Source organism: Sinocyclocheilus rhinocerous, unplaced genomic scaffold, assembly GCF_001515625.1.
Source record: "Sinocyclocheilus rhinocerous isolate Xijiao unplaced genomic scaffold, SAMN03320098_v1.1 scaffold304, whole genome shotgun sequence".
Classification (NCBI taxonomy): Eukaryota; Metazoa; Chordata; class Actinopteri; order Cypriniformes; family Cyprinidae; genus Sinocyclocheilus; species Sinocyclocheilus rhinocerous.
In genome coordinates this window covers 1,423,621-1,445,716 of record NW_015659941.1, presented here as the reverse complement: position 1 = coordinate 1,445,716, position 22,096 = coordinate 1,423,621, and the positions used below count along the sequence as shown (strand labels likewise).

The window sequence follows — 22,096 nt, the reverse complement described above, 5'->3', positions numbered from 1 at the left end:
AACATCATATGACCCCTTTAATATATATATATATATATATATATTTATATATATTTGGCATTTATAAATATTTGGCATTTATATGCGCTTTACAAAATAAATAATTTTTCCAGAATACACCAATACTTTTGACTGGCTGTCAGGAATTTTTAAAAATAAAATTTTTATGTTAACGTTTAGAATTTCTTAATATCTTCATGCCTTATAGCTGGGTGTTGACATAGTTTACAGTCTGCGACAGTACAAGCAATGAAACATTTGAGATTTGCTATATAGTGTATATTGTCCTATATCAGAATACACCAATACATTTGACTGGCTGTCAGGATTTTTTAAAAATAAAATTTTAATGTTAACGTTTAGAATTTCTTAATATCTTCATGCCTTATAGCTGGGTGTTGACATAGTTTACAGTCTGCGACAGTACAAGCAATGAAACATTTGAGATTTGCTATATAGTGTATATTGTCCTATATGCGAGTATACTGTATGTATGTGAATAAAGTTAGACATAGTTATAAACATAGTTATATTTTAATATATTGCTGGGTGATAATATAGCTGATATTTATCAACAGTATAACAATCAAGCAGTTTAGGTTTGTTATTCTTTGGCTCTATATTGGTGTCTTTACAGCATCTACCAACAGCTTCATTTGGTATAGTCTGTAGTCTATAACTGTGTTAAACCCTATTGGTTCAGATACTATGAAACCAGTTTTGCTTTACCCGTTATGCTTTACGTATTCATGCATTAGAAAATGCAGCAAAAATATAGGCCCTGACTGAGAAATAGCTCAAATAAAATGACTGCCATCATATTCAGGGTCAACTTTCAGTTCTGTGTTTTTAGAAAAAAAAGGGTGGGGGGGAAGCATTTCATAAGACTTTCATTGTGACTCTTCCGGTTATTTGTCCTACATGGAATAGCTTCAAATAAATGTTCACTGCTTGCTTTCCTCTGCTCAGAAAGAGGCCCCACATTCCTGACAAGAGTCTGGCTTTTCCAGCTGACATGTTTTGTAGTGTTTAAACAGTCTGCAATTAGGGTTTTTCACAGTCTGACTTTCGAGAACTACAAATAAATTACGTTTGCCTAAAATAAATGTTAAAGGGATAGCCTCATGTCGGTCCAGACCTGTAGGAATTTCTTTCTTCTGGAATGTAGATAACCAAACCGTTTCTGGTCCCCATTGACTTCCATAGTATTTTTTTTTTTTCATACACTTTAAAAAATTGAGGTTATTTATTATCATCTTTGGTTCCATGAAGAACCTTTAAGATCTATGGACCTTTTCCATTGCACTAAAGCTTCAGTGTATGGTACTTTTAAAAACTGCTCAGTGAAAGGTTCTTTGGGGAACCAAAATTTGTATTATTTTTATATAGCATCACTGTGAAATTAACACATTCCCTTTTGGAATGTTTATTTTAAGAGTTGCTATGGACGTCATTGGGGACCAACTGTTTGATTACCCACATTCTTCAAAACATCTTCTTCTGTGTTCAGCAGAAGAAATAAATTCATACAGGTGAGAGTGAGTAAATGATGACAGTATTTTTATTTTTGGGTGAACTATCCCTTTAAATAAATATGCATTTAAATTGAACAGAAGCATTTTGAGAAATTCAGGAAGGGGCCTTGATTCCCTCTGGTTTTCAAATGATTCTGTATGTACGATTCCTTCATGTTGTGTGACTGTTGCACATGTTTCTTTCAGATTACAGTCATTCTTTTTTTTTTTTTTTTTTGTAGGTGGGGTGAAGAGTTCAACATAAATAAGCATCCGCAGGTACGTTCCCATCTGTCAGTGGCGGAGACCACCAGAACTGTACTCTGTATTTAAACATCTGTGGCTTATTTGCTTTACACATAACTCATTTCACTTTCCTGAATCGCATCTAGTTGAACAGTAGCACATCTCTTTGCCAGACCTATAAACCATGATGGAAATCCATGGGGGATTTTATGCGTTGAATGTTATTTATTCTGAGAGCAACCGCAACAGAAGTTGTGCTCCGATTGATCGGCTACCGATCACTATCGGCCGATAATCTCTTTGGGATGAGTGATCGGCGGTCTCTAAAAAGGCCGATCTCAAAAAACCCATCTCAAGCTGATGACACTGCCGTGAGAGGTTTGGCACGACATGCAGCGTCACCGTCTCAGTCTCTGTCCGGCGCGGGTGAAATAATTATAATGCTGAAGGTGAGGTACTTGGCCATCCAAGATGTAAATGCGTTTGTTTCTTCATGGGAACAGATTTGGTGAAATGTAGCATTATATGACTGTTAGAAATTAACAAAGGTCCCTCTATGTTCTCTTTGCCACCTAGAAAGTTCTCAGTCCCTCAAAGTGTATATACGGCCGGGAAGCAAGAAAACACACATTCAATGGTATTCTCAATACTTCAACTTTATTCATAGATACAAAGATATTATATAGGCATATGTCGAGGGGAGTTTCAACCCTTTAACCAATGAGGATATAGATGACATACATATAGGATTTTGGCCAAGAATATGGGTTATATAAAATGGCCATATGTACAGTAAAATATGGACATATTAGGAATAGACTTGGCAAAGGATGCTGAACTATCTTCATAGTTCATCACGAACCCCATTACCTTAGAGTCCTAGCTATCATGTCCTTATTTGAACATTTGAACCAAGAAAAGCTAATGCATACATGTGCACATGCGTACCTCGAATATGAGTAAGAGATACTAAAACATAATACAAGAGAGAGAGAGAGAGAGAGCAGATGGAGGAGGGGGAAGTAAGAGAAAACAACAGTGCTCTGTACAGGGAGGGCGAGTGAGAGAGGGAAGAAAAGGAGGGTGAAAACATCTGGAACCAATAAAAAGACAGAGAGTGTTTTCTAACAATGACTTACTCACCAATGGATCCTCTGCAGTGAATGGGTGCCGTCAGACTCAGAATGAGTCCAAACAGCTGATAAAAACATCACAATCACATTTGTCCATTTCATTTTAGTATGTTCATACTTTCACCAAAAACATGCAGCATTTAAACTTCAATCTTATTCAATTATTTATTTTGGGGAAGTCGTGGCCTAATGGTTAGTCGAGTCTCGTACCGGCAGGGATTGTAGGTGGGGGGAGTGAATGTACAGCGCTCTCTCCCACCTTCAATACCACGACTGAGGTGCCCTTGAGCAAGGCACCGAACCCCCAACTGCTCCCCGGGCGCCGCAGCATAAATGGCTGCCCACTGCTCCGGGTGTGTGTTCACGGTGTGTGTGTGTTCACTGCTGTGTGTGTGCACTTTGGATGGGATAAATGCAGAGCACTAATTCCAAGTATGGGTCACCATACTTGGCCACGTCACTTTCACTTTCTTTCAATTATATCAGTAGTAAAGTAAGTTATTAGGATTTCGCAATCATAGCGCCCTCTACTAATAGAATGAGAAAAAGCGCTGAAACCCAGATTGTGTTCAAGTATTTGCATTGAAAATAGAAAACATAGATGAAGAGCACCTAATCACTCTCTTCTAGGTAAACCTAGAATAAATATGAGCACAGTCGCAATGTATGATTGAACATTTCATTGATCATTTGGTTTTTATTTCTGCAGCATTGAATTAGAGTACAGAAATTGACAATATAATTGGGAAGAGATGGTTCGATGATATAAAAATGAATGAGATAAATCTGTTTGTAGTGCATATGCATGGACCAGCCTGAAAAATACAAATTTTTTGCATGATTTAAGTTAAATTTATGATGCGATTAATGTCCGATTCAATTCCTTAAAATCTTAAAGATTTCTGCTTTTCCTCATTCAAGTAGTTAAAAATGTTCATACTAGCGTGTGTATATTATATGTGACATAAATACTGTTATACAGTGTTTCCTTCACTTTATGATCATACTGTGAATATTACCTCATGTTATAGTCTTTTAAAATCATTTAATATTCGTCTGGGGAACACATCCCTCCGTAATTCCTTTCCCATGCAGCACAATCCAAGTAATCTTAAAGTTATGGTGTGCGTCCAGACTAATGTTAAACTCACGATGCACGGTTTAATTTTTGTAGATAGCCAAGGACAGAGGTTTCACATAGTTTCAGGATGTTTTCACAGTGTTGTTTGTTGCTGGTCTGACTCATCTCTCCAAATGTATATAAATATTGTTAGTGGAATATTAAACTATTTCAGTGCAATCGTTTTCACATATAATAAAGCTCATATGAATCGTTCTAACTATTCCACTGCAGATTACTGTTTGTTGTTACAGGTGCTCCACATTATCACGTATTTGAAAGTGTTTGCCAGATCTGTGCGTATGCACAGATTTGATCTTAGAGTGTGCGTGCGCTTAAATCCACGCCCAACGCTCATATTTGTAAAAACTGGCTTTGACGTGGAAAAGTGCTTAATCTGAGCAGATCCCTTTATCCAGAGCAAGTAAACATGTGATAGGAATCAGTGGTGAATAAAACGACCAATATTTAAGCAAACACATAGCCCTGCCCCAGATTCATAACACTGGAACGCTGTTATGTCTGGCCCGGCCTGCTTAACCCCAAAAATGAAAATTTGCAGAGCATTTACTCCTACCTCAGGCCATCTAATGTAGATGTAGGTGAGTTTCTATTCTTCTGAACAGATTTCGAGAAATTTAGCATTACATTGCTTGCTCACCAATAGATCCTCTGCAGTGAATGGGTGCCGTCAGAATGAGAGTCCAAACAGCTGATAAAAACATCACAATAATCCACAAGTAATCCACACCACTCCAGTCCATCAGTTAATATCTTGTGAAGTGAAAAGCTGTGTGTTTGTAAGAAACACACCCATGATTTAACTTTACGCCGTCACTTCTGGCCAAAATACCAGTCTATAATAAATAATGCTGCCTCTATTAAAAGAAGGTCTATCCTGCTGTTGTCTCGCATCAAAATGCACCAAAATATTTGTTTAGAGGTGCTGTTAAACAGTGCTTGCTCTGTACATATTTCTCTCCTGATTCGGACCAGGTGACTTTTTCACTGGGGAAAGCAATATTATGGATAGAGGACTCGTATTGCATCTGGAAGCAATCGTATAAAGCTATAAATGTCTTAATCGTGGATTTATTACAGACTCCCAGTGTTTTGCTTCACGAGACGTTAATTGATTCCCTTTGGTGCATAAATTACACACACTTTCATTTAAACAGGCATCAGACTGCAAAGATTTTAATGCTTTTATTTTTCTGTTTTACAGGGAACAGAAGTGAAAGCAATCACCTACTCTGCTATGCAAGTACATGACACGGAGAAACCAGATATCTTTGTCATCATCGATATTTAAAAAACAAAAATACAAGTTACAAGTTAATTTAAAGCCTCATGTTAATTGACGTGATTTTAAAAGATTGTACCTTCTTGTTGGAATAGACATCTGAGAGGTGTCTTTTCTGTAAACTATGAAATGTTTTGTGGATTACATGGCTGAAATACTTTTTTTGGTCTGATTTTCATTATTAATAATGAAATTAAAGTGCCCCTATTATGGATTTTTTTTAATGACCTTTCATGCAGTGTGTAACACAGCTCTAAGTGAATGAAAACATCCTGCAAAGTTTTAAATCTGAAAGTGCCCCGTGTATAAAGTTATTGTCTCTCAAAAGAAATACTAAAGTCAATAATTGAAAAAATAAAATAAAATACATCTCATTTTATCTTGTTAGTATTGATGCTACAGTGAAAGTAAACTTCTCCAGCAAGGCTGTGCATAATAAAAACCTTCAAAATCAGCAGGTATACAATGAGATGTTTGTTTTGAATATTTTAAAATACACTAGTTAAAAGATTTTGAACAGTAAGATTTTAAATGTTTTTTAAAGAATTCTCTTCTACTCACCAAGCCTGCATTTATTTGATTTAAAATACAGCAAAAGCAGTAATATTGTGAAATATTTTACTATTTTAAATAACTGCTTTCTATTTGAATATATTTTAAAATGTAATTTAATCCTGTGATTTCAAAGCTGAATTTTTAGCATCTTTACTCCAGTCTTCAGTGTCACATGGGGCCTCATTTATAAAGCGTGCGTATGCACAGATTTGATCTTAGAGTGTGCGTGCACTTAAATCCACGCCAACGCTCATATTTGTAAAAACTGGCTTTGACGTGGAAAAGTGCTTAGCGTCACATCAGGGTCTGAGCAGACGTACACACTTTTTCTCGATGGAGTACTGCAGGTTTTTGGAAATGTAAGCTGTTCTTGTTTCATGTTGACGTCAACATGAAACATTAGCATATTGCCCGCCCACTTGTTGGTCTTTTCGAAAAATGAATCATTGAGCGAATCGTTTGGGAGTCGTTGAGCAAGTAAGGTAAAAATAAATGCATATTATAAGACAAAGAAAGTGTTTTTTGACCTTGCATGCATGTCAACCTGTTGTTTTGGACTCCCAAAACCAAAATATGAACCTTTCATAACCCATAATAGGGGCACTTTAATAATATTTAATTTTGTAATTACAAACAAATATCATAAAGAAACACTCATGATCTGAAAAATATATTGTTTGGTTTAATTTGGTTTTGATCTAAAGATTATTATTGTTAAAGATAATTTAAAATGTTTTAATAAAAACATATAAAAAGGAACACTTGTAAAGCTCATGTTTTGTACTAAAGTCAATAATTGAAAAAATAAAATAAAATACATCTCATTTTATCTTGTTAGTATTGATGCTACAGTGAAAGTAAAGTGTGCGTGCACTTAAATCCACGCCAACGCTCATATTTGTAAAAACTGGCTTTGACGTGGAAAAGTGCTTAGCGTCACATCAGGGTCTGAGCAGACGTACACACTTTTTCTCGATGGAGTACTGCAGGTTTTTGGAAATGTAAGCTGTTCTTGCAGCTCGCTGTTCTAAATTAAAGGTTTTGGATGATGACTGGTGATCTTTAATGACATTAATTAGGAGTCGTTTACAAGGCAGAGAGCTGAAAACATTCATTTGCGCGCAAGTTCAAGATCATTTGCGATTCATACACTCTAAAAAATGCTGTGTTAAAAAGGGACAAACCCAGCTATTGGGTTGTTTTGACCCAGCGGTTGGGTTGTTTTGACCCAGCGGTTGGGTTGTTTTGACCCAGCGGTTGGGTTGTTTTGACCCAGCGGTTGGGTTGTTTTGACCCAGCGGTTGGGTTGTTTTGACCCAGCGGTTGGGTTGTTTTGACCCAGCGGTTGGATTGTTTTGACCCAACCGCTGGGTCAAAAACAACCCAATAGCTGGGTTTGTCCCTTTTTAACCCAGCATTTTTTTAGAGTGTAGATTTCACATCTGAAAGAGACACGTAAGTTACGTGCGTTTTCTGTGCATACGTTCATTCTATGAATCACATGTACACATATTCGAGAAATGATCGTAAGATAATTTTAGGATGGTTTCTGCGCAACGTTTTTTTTAAATGAGGCCCCTGATCCTTCAAAAATCATTCTAATGTTCTGATTTGCTGCTCAAAAAACATTATTATTATCTTGAAAACAGCCGAGTAGAATTTTTCAGGTTTCTTTGATGAATAGAAAGTTCAGAAGAACAGCTTTTGTAACATTCTAAATGTCTTTATCATCACTTTTGATCAATGTAATGCATCCTTGCTAAATAAAAGTATTAATTTCTATCAGCCCCCCCCAGATTTAGGTTTGATCACAGGAATAAATTACATTTTAAAATCTATTCAAATAGAAAGCATTATTTTAAATAGTAAAAATATTTCACAATATTACTGATTTTGCTGTATTTTGGATCCAATAAATGCAGGGTTGTTGAGCATAAGAGGCTTCTTTTAAAAACCTCTTACTGTTCAAAAAGGTTTGACATTGTCTTCAATTAGCTGCCACTTTTAAAGCTGAAGCGTGTCATTTCTGTGGTGCCAAACAGACTAAAAAAGATTGATAGTCCTGCCTTAAATTCATGCTAGTGTTGTTACGCTGGTTAGCATGGTCATGTTACTGTTGCTGTCACTTTTAGGTTTCCAAAAACATATTTTTCCATAAACGGCTATTCAAAAGTATAGCCATGAATTTGGCAAAATATAATTTTTTTTGTAAAACATTCTAATTATAGTATTCTCACTCTGCTCTAAAAAGCCTGAAATTGACTCAGGGTAGTTGCTCGTGAAGAAATTAGGACAGCAAGTGAAAAAAATGATTGAAATTCAACAAAAATCACACACTTCAACTTTAATGATTTCTTGTGCTTCTCTCCAAAATCTGGATTACATAAAGTCTAGTAGAGCAGCAGTATTAAGTTAAATATAAAAATACAAGCCCAAAAATAATGTTGGAGGCACTATTGGAATAGCAGTAGTAGTTGGTGCTCAGCGCATGTCATTTCCAGCAATTCATGTCAATCTTGATCTGCATGAGTCCAGTATGGTCATTTGCTTCTGTTATGACAGTATAACCCTAGCAGCAGACCCGTGGAGCACAGGAGGAAAAAACACAACACAGACAGAACCACGACTGGTTTACTGGAGCTCGTGTTCCCATCTAAAAGAAAAGACAGACGAGAGGGACACATTACTGACAGGTGACTCCATACACATTAACACCGTTTGTACTGACATTTTAAACAGGATATTCAAAAATATTCAACATTTTCTATGTCAAATGATTGGAATTATGTGAACTGATGAATCCAGTTTTAATTTCTTTTCATTTTTAAATAACATTTTATGCCTCATTTTTTAATTTCATACACTACTGTTCAAATGTTTGGGGTGGGTAAGGTTTTTTTTTTTTTTTAAAGGAGTCTCTTATGCTCACTAAAGGCTGGATTTATTTGACACAGTAAAAACATTAATATTGTGAAACTTAAAATACATGTTTTCTATTTGAATGTATACTAAAATGTAATTTATTCCTGTGATGCCATTTCCAGCACCATTACTGCAGTCTTCAGTGTCACATGATCCTTCAGAAATCATTCTAATATGCTGATTCGATGCTCAAGTAACATTTCTGATTATTATCAACGTTAAAACAGTTGTGCTGCTTATTTTTTGTGTGGGAACTATTACTTTTTTTTCGGGATTCTTTGACGAATAGTAAGTTCAAAAGAACAACATCATATTTTAAATGGATATCTTTTCTAACATGTGTCACTTTTGATCAATGTATGCATCCTTGCTGAACAATTATATGTATCATATCCCAGCCCATTTTGTATTATGACCGTAGATTATGGATCTACACTTAAATGTCTCGAATACATTAATGAGCAGTTTGACATTTCAGAAAGTTTTGCATCATAAAACACTTTCAATGGAAGAAAGGAAGGAAATTATCTAAAATGTTAAAGCATTTTTTTTGCTGACAGATTCCTCAAACTTTATGCAATTTACATGCGCTTGCAAAACACCCTGTAAACAAATCAGCAAAAAAAAAAAAAAAAAAACATTAACGAAAGTCAATCAGTGAATCAGCTGCAATGATAAAGCTCCTGATTGTCTGGTTTAACACTGACAAACAGGCTTTTGTGTGGTAATCACTTGCAGTGTCATCTTCTGAACAATGTGGTTTTTATTCTTAAAATGGATGCCAGTTTGGGAACTAGGAATTTAAAAAAAAAAACACCGAAACCAGGGTGATGATTCAAAATTGTCCCATAGGAAAAGAATGTAATGTGAAATAGAGGAACCTGTTAGCAATTGGACAATGAAGGAATGATTCTGCTCTCAAGAACTCACACAACAAAGACTGAGATTCACTGCACTGTAGGGCTGGGTAAAAAAATATCGATATCTCGATATTAATCGATTCTCTTTTTTACGGAACGATGTCGATTCTTAAATTCCAAGAATCGATTAGTCTAGCCTGTTTTCAGTAAATGGACGGAACGATTGAAGGGCACTTCCCATCCAATAAATCGCAATAAGCATTGTGCTTTGGTGCTTTTAATATGAAACAAAGTCTCAGGTTTCAATTTATGTCCATTGTATTGCAGTATTCAAACAATAAATGCCGTTTTGTCGCTGTTTAATGTGGAGTGACAGATCGCTGTAGCGCGAGGCGCACGTGAACTGATCATCTCCACATTAATACCAGTTTCAACACAAAATAATCATGACTAAATATCCGAAGGTAAGTTAAATAAAAGTACAACTTTACAATCTGTATCCTGTCTCATGTAATCGCTCATTCAGTGTTTCAGCCGCGAAAAGACGTCAATATAACGGCTTGTAAACAATGTCACGTCACATTTACCTCAGAAACAAACATATTCGGCGACCATAAACTCGTTAGTCGGATAGAAAAATAAACTGTAGAGAGGGGTATTTTGCTAAATATATGCACCACATAACATATTCATTATAATTTTTACTGTTCTGTTTAATTTATGTTTGAATAAATCCATCATTTTTTATGACAGCATTGTGTAATTTTAACAGTTGTATGCTATAGCTTACAAATCAGTCAATTTTAACCTTCAATATTATAGTAATGTAGTACCAACTGACTCGTGTATATTTTGCAGCATTAGTTGAGAGATTTTTTTTCCTTGAGAAAATTTGGCAAGTACTGTACCTGATATATATCCAAAATAATCGATATTGAATCGAATCGAGTCGAAAGTTTGTGAATGAGAATTCTTTGAGGTTACAAACCAAATTCATGCCTGACTGATCACGTGACTCTTTGTACAATGTGATTTCTCGCTTCAAGGAGCATCTCAAAATGTGCTAGAGGACGTGAGCATCGGGGTTGCTTCATGTCAGCTCAAGTGCTTTTCAATAATGCAGATATTCTGAGATTTATGTTCACGTTTCACTTCAACTTTTCACTGCAAAACAAAACAAAAAAAAAACTTAAAATTAAAACAGTTTTGAAAAACAAAAAGGGTGAAACCATAGTAACAGACTAAATTTAGCACAGACTGAAAAAATAAGTAGCAAATAAATCTGCACACATGAACTGCAGCCTCATGCTGGCAAAACACCCACAGCTTCCACAAGTGGTGGCACAAAACACTGAGCTTTGTTCTCTTATCCCTTAATCCCCTAATGACTCCCATGGGATTGGTGCAGACAGACAGACAGACTGATTTATAATGAGCTCCTGCCACTCAGATATTCACTGTTTGCTACGGATTATTATAATCCAGACCCGAGTGCTTCATGAAAACAGGGCAAACACTTGAATTCAGATTACTTTCCAATTCAAAGTATCTTCACATTTCAAAATACGAATTTCATGTTAGTCACTTAAATTATTTGTAATAAAATTCAGTGCTATTTACATTTACATTTAGTCATTTAGCAGACGCTTTTATCCAAAGCGACTTACAAATGAGGACAATGGAAGCAATCAAAATCAACTGTTAGTTTTTTTTTTTAAAGAAAACAAGCAGTAAATTAATAGAGCGCAAGTCTAAAAGGGGCACAATTTTTTTTTGTTTTAAAGAATAGCATTAGAATAGAGAGTGCTAGAGTTAGAGGGTCAAATAAAGATGGAAGAGATGTGTTTTTAGCCGATTCTTGAAGATGTCTAAGGACTCAGCTGCTCGGATTGAGTTGGGCAGGTCATTCCACCAGGAGGGAACATTTAATTTAAAAGTCCGTGAAAGTGATTTTGTGCTTCTTTGAGATGGCACAATAAAGCGATGTTCACGTGCAGAATGCAAGCTTCTAGAGGGTACGTAAGTCTGAAGTAATGAATCTAGGTAAAGGGGTGCAGAGCCAGTGGTGGTTTTGTAGGCAAACATTAATGCCTTGAATTTTATGCGAGCTGGATTAATTGTAGAGGTTTGATAGAAGTGGCTGGAAGACCTGCCAAGAGAGCATTGCAAGCTGAGATGCGAGCAGCTATCGTTGGATCATCAGGATGGAATGAGAGGTAGAGTTGATTGTCATCAGCATAGCAGTGATATGAAAAGCCATGGGCCCTATTTTAAAGATCTAAGCGCATGGTCTAAAGCGCACGGTGCAGGTGCACTTAGGGCATGTCCAAATCCACTTTTACTTTTACTAGTTTAAAGACGGGAAAAACGGTCGGCGCGCATGGATAATAATCTTTTACATTGCAATCCTTTAATTTTTTATATTTGGCATGTTTGTGTGTTGCTGTGCATCCCTGTGTGTGTAATAAGCAAGTGTACGCTACTTCTCAATAATATCGATAAAATGTTGCGTTTTGCATACTGCTTGATAAGATCATTAAGATCTTTACTTTTTTTTGCTTTACTGCTTGACAATAATTTTAGTTATTTGCATACTGCTTTATAAGATCTTTAAGTTTTTTTAGCATACTGCTCGATAAGATCAATAAAATATTTGTTTTTTGCATACTGCTTGATAAGATCTTTAAATTTTTTCATATTAAGATTGATACAATCTTTAAATGTTTTTGCATACAGCTTGATAATATCTTGATGTTTCTACGTACTGCTTGATGAGATCGATAAGATCTTTACACTTTTTCAAAGTCGTAGTGCAGTTGCAGTTCACTAGATGTTCCTCATACAAATATGGTTTCATATCACTAGGAATGCAGCACAAGAATTCCATGGATACCTTTTAAGCCTGACTCTTCCAGACCTCAATCATTTATGCTGTCTGGATTAAACAGCATCTCCCTGAAACAAGAATGTCATTTGTTTCTTTAAGGGGTTTACTGTTTGTTAATGTCAAACTTGTTTACAGACTTGGGAATTCCAATGGGAATTATTTTGAAGTACACCCATTTCACAATGACAATCATTCTTGGTGTACCACAACAATGATTTTTACTCCGTTTAGTATTTGAGGTTTTGAATGCTGGTGTAAGTTACAACACACACAATGTTACAAAAGATTTCTATTTCAAATAACTGTTGTTCTTTGGAACTCTCAATTCATCAAAGAATCCTGAAAAATGTTTATTGGTTTCCACAAAAATGTGAAGTATCACAACTGTTTTTAACACTGATGATAAGAAATGTTTCTTGGGCAGCAAATCGGTTTATTTTAACATTTTAAAATAAATTAAAATAAAAAACAGTTCATTTAAATTGCTATAATATTTCACAATATTACTGTTTTACTTCATTTTCAATCAAATAAATGCAGCTTTGGTAAGCATAAGAGACATCTTTCATAAACTTAAAGTCTTACCAACTCCAAACTTTTGTACGATTTGTAAAAATTAATCACTGCAACAGCAATTGGGTAAACAAGTGAACACGATAAAATCTAATTAAATCAGTGATGAAATACATTCAATTAAAATGTAATCCCAGAAAGCAGTGCTTACCATAGCTGAGGTTAACATGCCTTTGTAGCTCCTGATGCGCAGCAGGGTTTTTCAGACTAAATGTGACATTGAACACTGGGCTCTGGGTTACATAGCTGCTTTTTAAGTAGTACAATCCTCCGTCTGATGCAGACGAAACCTCCAGGTCGTCAGTGAGATTCTGACCTTCTGACCCCAGCCACATGACCTCTGGCCTCGGGTAGCCCTCTGTCTCATATTGGACAGTCACATCAGTGGATTTGAGAAGGATGCTTAACCTCGGTTCAGAATAGAAAGCTGAAGACACGAAACACACACAAAGATTTACCAGATCATCTCTCACATCAAATTATTAGAAGTCAAAATCAAGTGACAGAATATGAATCCATATGACTTGGTATATGCATTTGTACAGAGGACAAGACTTGTTTAAATGCAAACAAAGAAAACATTTACATTGGCATTAGTGTCTGTAATAATACAAATATTCTCAGTTCCCTTTTTTCCATTTCTCATTTTGTGTTGTACCAAAAACATTACAACGCACAGGTTTGGAATTACATGACAGAACTGGACTGTTGATTAATGTTTGGCAGGGTTATAAGGTATTAAAAAACTTTGTTGCTTGAATTAACAATAAACTTTAACTGAAATTAAAATCTCTTTTTCATTTAGTTTAATTATGTACTAAAATAACTAAAACTGAAATAAAAATGATATAAATACAGACATTCAAAAAAATAAATTTAATAAAAATTAAACATTACAAAAGCTAAAATTACAATGAAAAAATATATAAAAATATAAACAATAATATTAAAAATATATAAAAAATAAAAGCTACTAATAATATATATATATATATATCTCAATGAGTATAGTATCTCATTAGCCGCGTTTCCACTGTCGGGCCAAAAGCGGGCGTGCTAGTGCGTGCCAGGGCCAGTTGCGTTTCCACTGTCACTTCTGGGGCTTGATTGTGCCTCGTTGGTGCTTCCTCGGGGCCAATGGCCTGGGTTTTTTGGCCCGACGAAAACCTTGGGCCAAAGCAGGCCAGCTAGGGCTAAAGGAGTGGTTATGAACAAAGGCGGAGTTTCTCCGGGTCTGGAGAGCGTCAGCGCCGCGGATCATTTCATAAAGTTAACAGCTATAGCACCAGCATTAAAGACTTTCAAAATAATTTTAGTTCAAAACTCACTTTCAGACAGCAGCAAGTGTTTGAAATAACTTGATCCGATGTGGATTATGATCACCATACAAGGCAGAAATATTTATAAGCGATGCAAAAGACTATGCACACTAGCCATTAATGTTACCATAGTAACATGGTAAATACGACCGCTTGAAGAAATCAGATGTCAGCTTCTGTATTTATCGTGTATTTATTTAGTTACATATTTTATCTGTCATAAGTCTTGTCTCGAGAGTTTAGCTCCGCGTATGTCATAAAAATATAATATGGTTTTTGTTCGGGAGCTTTTATAAAAATATAGAAATGATCATTCTTTCTAAATGTGATGTATATACTGTGACTACAAATAAACAGAAACAGACTCAACTGAGTAGGTCGGCTATGTTCATACCGCTTTATTTCTGTGTGACTAATTTTCAATCCTGATAAATTCATTCATTATGATCAATATATCACTTATTATTGTAAGACATCGATGCTTTTGGATTTAAATCTTTAACAAAGCATGCAAACAAACGGCCGCTTTTATCATGTTCGTTTTGTGATCGCGCTAGTTCCAGTGACTTATTTTTTATTAGTTTTCTGATAACTTCTCTTTGTTGGTGAAATGATGGGGTTGCGTGACGTTGTTCCTGAGAGGCGTGTAAAGGGCGGGTTTTAGTAAAGCGCAGCGGAGCTTCTGGCCCGACGGTGGAAACGCAGTGTGATTTTGGCCTCGGTGCTACAGGTCCGAGGCTATTAGCACCGCCCGGCCCGTTTAAATCACTGGCTCGCACTGGCCCGACAGTGGAAAAGCGGCTATTGATACTAAAATAGCACTGACGTACCCGCATAGACCAGCCGCACTACTCCTCTGTCAGTTCCCTTGCCATTGCTCACTATGCACATGTAGTTCCCTGCATCCTTCAGTCCAATATTGGCTATACTTAGGGATGCGTTTCCTCCAGCAAATTCCTCGCGATTTAACTTCGTCCGGTTTAAATAATCTGAGCTTTGTCGATCAAGCTGGTCTCTCTCGTAGTAGAAGCTGTGGACCACCCGTGAGTCTTCCTGCCGTTGCCATGTGATCACCAAATTAGAGATGTTATAGTCTGGTTCAAATTCACATGGAAGAAGTGCCGTGGCTCCACGGACCACAAATATAGGATTGGAGGGTACTGTGACGCTAAAGGAGTCTGGAGATAAGAAAGATTAGACTGAGAGGATGTTTGGTTGAAGAAGTCATCTGTATTATTTAACAACACTGGAATGTATATAAACTCAACAAAAAAGAAACATCGCTTTTTCAGGACACTGTACTTTAAAAATAATTTTGTAAAATCCAAATACACTTTACAGTGTTTTAAACATGTTTTTCATGCTTGTTCAATGAAGCATAAACAATTCTTGCACATGCATCATGCAGTGTGGGTTTCGTTTTGAGTGAAAACATGACGGAAGGCAGAGTGTTGAGAGAAATTATATGAAAGAATGTATGAATGAATGAATTCTATTGGGAACCGTCTGTCTTCAGAAAAGTTTCAATGGCTGGCATTTGCTTTTCATTAACCCTGTCTGCCGTTTCTGTTCAGACCAATGTGAAAATTGGACCACATTTTTGTTGTAAATCTTAACTGGTAGATGGAAAACAAGCTAATGTGCTTTCTAAAAAATCTCAACACTTCGGATAATAAGGTAGACTATGTAGAATGTCTTATGAAGCAGATAAATACATTTCATTTAGCATTTTGGCTCATCCTTTTCTTAAAAATGATTTAAAGGCTGAAATGTGAGGTTTATCATTTTATAAAACTTCCCTTTTGTCAAAACTTTATTTGAACATGTAATAGCCTACACTGTAAAAAATGACCGTGAATTTAACGGTAAAGACTGTAAAAATGCTACAGTAAAAACCTGTTAAATGGTTAACGGTAAATTCCCCTACTATATACGGTGAAAAACTGTATTGGACATTACATGTATTGGACATTAATTTTATGGTAGTATACCGTTTTTGGAAGTGAAAAAGACTGTATAATGTTTCTTCTTAGTTTTTTCTTATCAGTTTTGTATATTAGGGTTGTGTGTTACACCTAATGTTGTTAAATGAATGTTTATTGCATTATTTCAGTTACATGTGTGTTACCGTGATGGTGTTTAGTGTTTGTGTGAATGACACTGTGAACCTTCTATATATGTTATTATTTAAAAGCTGCTTGTGATGGGCTTTGGTTCATCATGTGACTTTCTCATCACCACCTGCATTTGGTGGTTATAGTGTATTACAAAGGTACAAAACAGATTTCAGTACATCAATAGGTTGGTATATTAACATTATATCAGTTAATGAAATTACGGTATTTAACTGTAAATTTAAAACCGTAAAACCTAAAACGTTGCTACCATATTTTTTACGGTAAAATTCCGGCAACCACAGCTGCCGTTTTTTTTACCGTAAATTTTACGCAATTTTCTTTACAGTGTACATGTTAGTAGACAGTCACCCAAGTCGGAAAATGGTGGCGCGTGATTACGCAGCGGCTTGGTGCTCTCAGTTTGTTGTTCTGTTTTGTTTGTCAGTTCAGACATTGAACACTGTTATTCAATTTGGAAGAGCTGAACTTTTAGATATTGGGAGATGATGCCAACTTTATGCACCCACAAAGCTGGACTTTATACCACCGGAGATTCAGCAGACCTGCGAAGCTACTAACGTCCCGCATAAGTGGCACCGGAGGCGGAGAAGGGAGCAGAGGCAAAAGCGGGGCAGGAGAAGCGGCCTACCTGCTAAGCTACATGCTAACTCACATAGAACAGCCCTTCCGAGTCTCTCACAAATTCCCGGTCAATCGTCAACAAGATGGATGAGATATGGCTGAGGATTATGTCGTGCGGCATGGATAGCTGCGTAATGATCGTCACAGAGACTTGGCTTAATAACAACATACCCGACGAGGCTATTGAACTGGAGGGAGAACTGAAAGCTGTTTCCCAAATTTTTCAAGTGCATCAACTTCCCGACCAGGGACAAAAATATTTTGGACCAGGTCTATACGAACATCCCAGGGGCATATAAAGCTGCAGCATCTCCGCATCTTGGCATGTCAGACCACATCTCAATGGAAATGATACCGGCCTACAGACCTCTTATCTGCCGATCAAGACCAACTGTTAAAACCATACAAGTCTGGAGTGTGGAGGCCATCTTAGCGCTTCAGGACTGCTTTGAATGCACTGACTGGGGAGTGTTTAAAGAGAATGCGGATATAGAGGAGTACACCTCGTCTGTTCTGGCCTATTTATATTTCTGCACGCACTCCGTGCTGCCCACTAAATCCATCAGAATGTTTCCTAACCAGAAACCGTGGCTGGACAGTACGGTGCGGTCTTTGCTTAAAGCCCGAGATGTTGCCTACAGGTCAGGTGACCTGCTGGCCTACAGGAGAGCCCAGAGAGATCTGAAGAAAGGCATACAGGAGGCTAAACACAGGTACAAGAAACGTATTGAGGGACACTTTGATAACAACAACCCCCGGCATCTGTGGAGAGGTATTAAATCCATAACAGACTACAGGGGCAGCAAGCAGATGATCAGCCAGGATCAGGCACTCCCTGACACCCTGAATCAGTTTTTTGCCCGTTTCGACTCACAAGGTGGTGAAGAGACAGCTCAGCTGTCCAAGTTTGAAGAACAGCAGCAGCAGACTCTTGTACTTCAGTGTCATCAGGTGAAGGCTGCACTGTGGAAAATCAACGTCAACAAGGCCGTGGGACCGGACCGGGTGTCAGGTCGAACATTGAAATTATGTGCAGACCAACTTGCAGGAGTGTTTCAGGACATCTTTAATCTTTCACTGCAGCTCAGCGTTGTCCCTGTTTGCCTTAAATCCTCCATTATTGTACCTGTGCCTAAAAAGTCAGCTGCTACCTGCTTTAATGAATATCGCCCAGTGGCTTTGACCCCTGTCATTATGAAACACTTCAAGAGGCTTATTCTGCAGCACATTAAGAACATTGTATCTCTGGAATTAGACAGCTACCAGTTTGCTTACAGGGAGAATCGATCTACGGAAGACGCAGTCATCATAGCACTCCACACAGCCCTTTCCCATCTGGAGATGTCAAATACATATGTCAGGATGCTATTAGTCGATTTCAGCTCCGCTTTTAATACAATAATCCCCTACAAACTGGTACAGAAACTCTACGATTTGGGCCTGTCCACCTCATTGTGCTTATGAATCAGAGGCTTTCTAACCAACAGGCCACAAGTAGTAAGAATAGGGGACAACACATCGTCTGTATGCCAGCTGCACAGCACAAGACAGGAAGGACTTGGTGGTTAAGACTGCACAGAGGATTGTTGGGGATCCACTTCCAGATAAAAAAATAAAAGCACACACAAACAAACTGAGAAACAGCTTCTTTCCAAGAGCTGTGACCTCTATTACACCCCTTGCATTCACACCCTCAAGCTAATGACATAATTTGCACTTTATTTTGTGGTAACTGTTGTCTGTTATTTATTGTTGGTTGATTTAAGTTGTTGTTCTTCCTTTGTTTAGTTTTTAACTGACACTCACCAGACAGAATTTCGTTGTACCTATGTACAATGGCAATAAAGTACATTGAATTGAATTGAAGCAGTATTTTTTTGTCTGTTTAAAATCCGGCCATCTTTTTTAATGTTATTATTTTGTTTATGCATACAAAAAGTGCATAGGTCTGCTAATTTAAATTGTTGTTTGAGTATGAGTACTTTTAGAACATTCCCAGCACATTTTAACATCATTTTGATATACATGATTATTTTGGTCACTATGATATGAAATTTTCATACCGTTTCATCTTTAACTACTATTTTTGATATTGACCCCCGCTCTGTTCTGGGACTCATTATTACATTTATGTTCGTCAAATGTATGTTAAATTTGTTCCGTTTATGTCTCAGTTGTTGAATATATATATTTAAGAATTAAATTAATATATATATATATATATATAAAAAGGCTTCGCAAAAAGTGCACCATAAATAAAGTTAGAGTCAAAAGAAAGAGTCGACTTTGAACCACTGAAACGAGTCATTAAAATTCGAATCCCATTTCTGTGAAGTTCACACGTCACAAGTTACCTTATTTGCATAATGCCCGTCTACGTACTGCGTAGTCATCCTGCGAAAACTTGAACCCCCACTCAAACGCTGTAGCTCGTTCGTGTGGATATCATAGTCGAGAAGATGCTGTGCTCTGCGCTGTGAAGGTAAATTTGGTTTATTTTTATGTCCAAAGGATGAAGTTGTGAAGAATGAGTGGTTAAAATTAATCTTTACTATGATACCAGAGCAGTATTATCAAAACCTTTGCTGTGTTCCCATCCTTTCGCTGACGCCTGCTTCTCTAATCTCTGCGAGTTCAACGCAGGATTCATAAACCGGTTGTCTTTGAAAGATGGGTCAGTGCCCAGTTGGTTTGGACCAGCTTTCTCCTCCAGATCACAGCCTGTAAGTATGATTAACAATTGTTGCTGTAATGTTCTGTCGAGCGTGCAACGGAGGGGTTTGGAAAGATGAATCTTCGAATGAATTGTCTGAGAGCTGTTAAGAAATAAGGTCAATTTAAATGCATATGTGACCCTGGACCACAAAACCAGTCTTAAGTCGCTGGGGTATATTTGTAGCAATAGACAAAAATACATTGTATGGGTCAAAATTATCGATTTTTCTTTTATGCCAAAAATCATTAGGATATTAAGAAAAGATCATGTTCCATGAAGATATTTTGTAAATTTCCTACCACAAATATATAAAAACAAAATTTTTTATTAGTAATATGCATTGCTAATAACTTAATTTAACCAACTTTAAAGGCGATTTTCTCAATATTTAGATTTTTTTGCACCCTCAGATTCCAGATTTTCAAATAGTTGTATCTCGGCCAAATATTGTCCTATCCTAACAAACCATACAGTAATGGAAAGCTTATTTATTCATCATGTAGAAATTTCAATTAAAAAAAATTGACCCTTATGACTGGTTTTGTGGTCCAGGGTCACATATTAAAAGAAAACAAAAGTGTTATCAGTATCAGTAAAAGTTGATCAGTATCAGCTGATATTGGTTATTAGCTCATTTCTGACTATTTTTACATTAGATGACACTTGTCGCCATCTACTACTGACTTAAAGTCTGTTAAATGTAATCTTTAAAAGATACATCACAATGTCTTTCATACACTTGTTGTGTTGTGATGATATATACATATACATATATATATATATATATATATATCAAAACAAAAATAAAATCTTTCAGTCAAAAATGACTGAAGAGCAGCTTTGACCAGCTGGATGAACTTTATCTCCTACATAACGACTTGGCAGTATCAGCCAGAACTGTAATATTAGTACATCCCTATTCTTTAGTATCTTTCAATCAGATATGGCTTATTTGTCTATCTGGAATACGTTTTTTTTTTTCTGTGTGTGTGATAGAATAAAACTTGAGCTTTCACAGCTTAGAAACAGCATACTGTACAAGTATAAAATGATCTGGAATTTATGCTCTTATGTAACTAACAGGTTTTTTTTATCATGACTCGGGGGGCTCTGGGCAGCGAACTAACTCTATTTTGAATTCTATAGTTGAGACTAGGGCTGCCACCTTCAGCGAGGCAAAATAAGGCAGACCCATTCACGACATGTGTTCAAAGGGCAGATGTGAGCTCCTGGATGTTATAAACCGTGCAGGTTTTCAGCATGCTGTGGTCGCATGAAAGGGCTTTAACGGCGCGCCTTCTGAAGACTCCGTCGTTATGGAAACAAATACGCCAAAACGCAATCACGCGGAAATGAGCTTCTCTAATACTTCTTATGAAATTGATTTAATTAGAATTGCTATTAGTATTATAAACCGGGCAAAATACTTATTTGTTGATTCAACTATGTGTTGGCCTTTGTAAAATACGGGACAAATCGCATCATTTTACCTTTAAATACGGGACGATTCCGTATTTTAAGGGATGGGTGGCAACCCTAGTTGAGACTGTTCCCCTGTGATTTCAGGCTCAACATTACAGTTTAAACAAACTTCAGAAATGCACAGTTGTTTCCAGTCCAGGTGCCTGGCAAAAAATCACAGACTATAACAGACTGGGTTAGGTCAGCTTAGTTTACCCACAAAAAGTAAACTAGCAGATAAAGGACACCATTCAAAGAATTTCTTATACAACCCCAATTCCAGAGAAGTTGGGACATTTTGTAAAATGCAATAAAATCAGGAGTCTGTGATTTGTTCATTCTCTTTAACTTTTATTTAATTGACAAAAGTACAAAGAAAAGATTTCCAAAGTTTTCACTGACCAACGTAAATGTATTTTGTAAATATGAACAAATTTAGATCTTGATGGCTGCAACACACTCGAAAAAAGTTGGGAAAGAGGCATGTTTAACAATCAAAACAGTTTAACGTGGATATTCTATAACCTTTTCACTTTTATTTTGCCTCTGTCCCAACTTTTTTGGAATGTGTTGCAGCCATCAAAAACAAAATGTGTTCATATTTACAAAATACATTCACGTTGGTCAGTGAAAACTTTGGAAATCTTTTCTTTGTACATTTGTCAATTAAATAAAAGTTAAAGAGAATGAACAAATCACAGATTCTTGATTTTATTGCATTTTACAAA

The 22,096-nt window shown here is 36.6% G+C and overlaps 2 protein-coding genes across 3 annotated transcripts in view; one reads left to right on the top strand and one right to left on the bottom strand.

The window, feature by feature from the left end:
* The window catches only part of LOC107724628 (protein archease), a 13,484-nt gene extending 7,976 nt beyond the window's left edge, over positions 1-5,508 (top strand). The window contains exons 6-7 of one of the 2 annotated variants that reach the window (XM_016533626.1): positions 1,757-1,793; positions 5,239-5,508. In XM_016533626.1, coding sequence (XP_016389112.1) covers positions 1,757-1,793; positions 5,239-5,325 — 124 coding nt within the window. In that variant the 3' untranslated portion in view covers positions 5,326-5,508. Of the gene's footprint in view, positions 1-1,756; positions 1,794-5,238 lie in introns of those variants that run through there. The other variant, XM_016533627.1, reaches the window with a different exon arrangement.
* Positions 5,509-7,781: 2,273 nt separating this feature from the next.
* The window catches only part of LOC107724629 (CD276 antigen homolog), a 25,088-nt gene continuing 10,773 nt past the window's right edge, over positions 7,782-22,096 (bottom strand). Inside the window, exons 2-4 of the mRNA XM_016533628.1 lie at positions 15,263-15,610; positions 13,265-13,540; positions 7,782-8,524 (exon numbers count right to left, since the gene is read on the bottom strand). Of these exons, the coding sequence (XP_016389114.1) occupies positions 8,412-8,524; positions 13,265-13,540; positions 15,263-15,610 (737 nt within the window). The 3' untranslated portion in view covers positions 7,782-8,411. The remainder of the gene's footprint in view (positions 8,525-13,264; positions 13,541-15,262; positions 15,611-22,096) is intronic.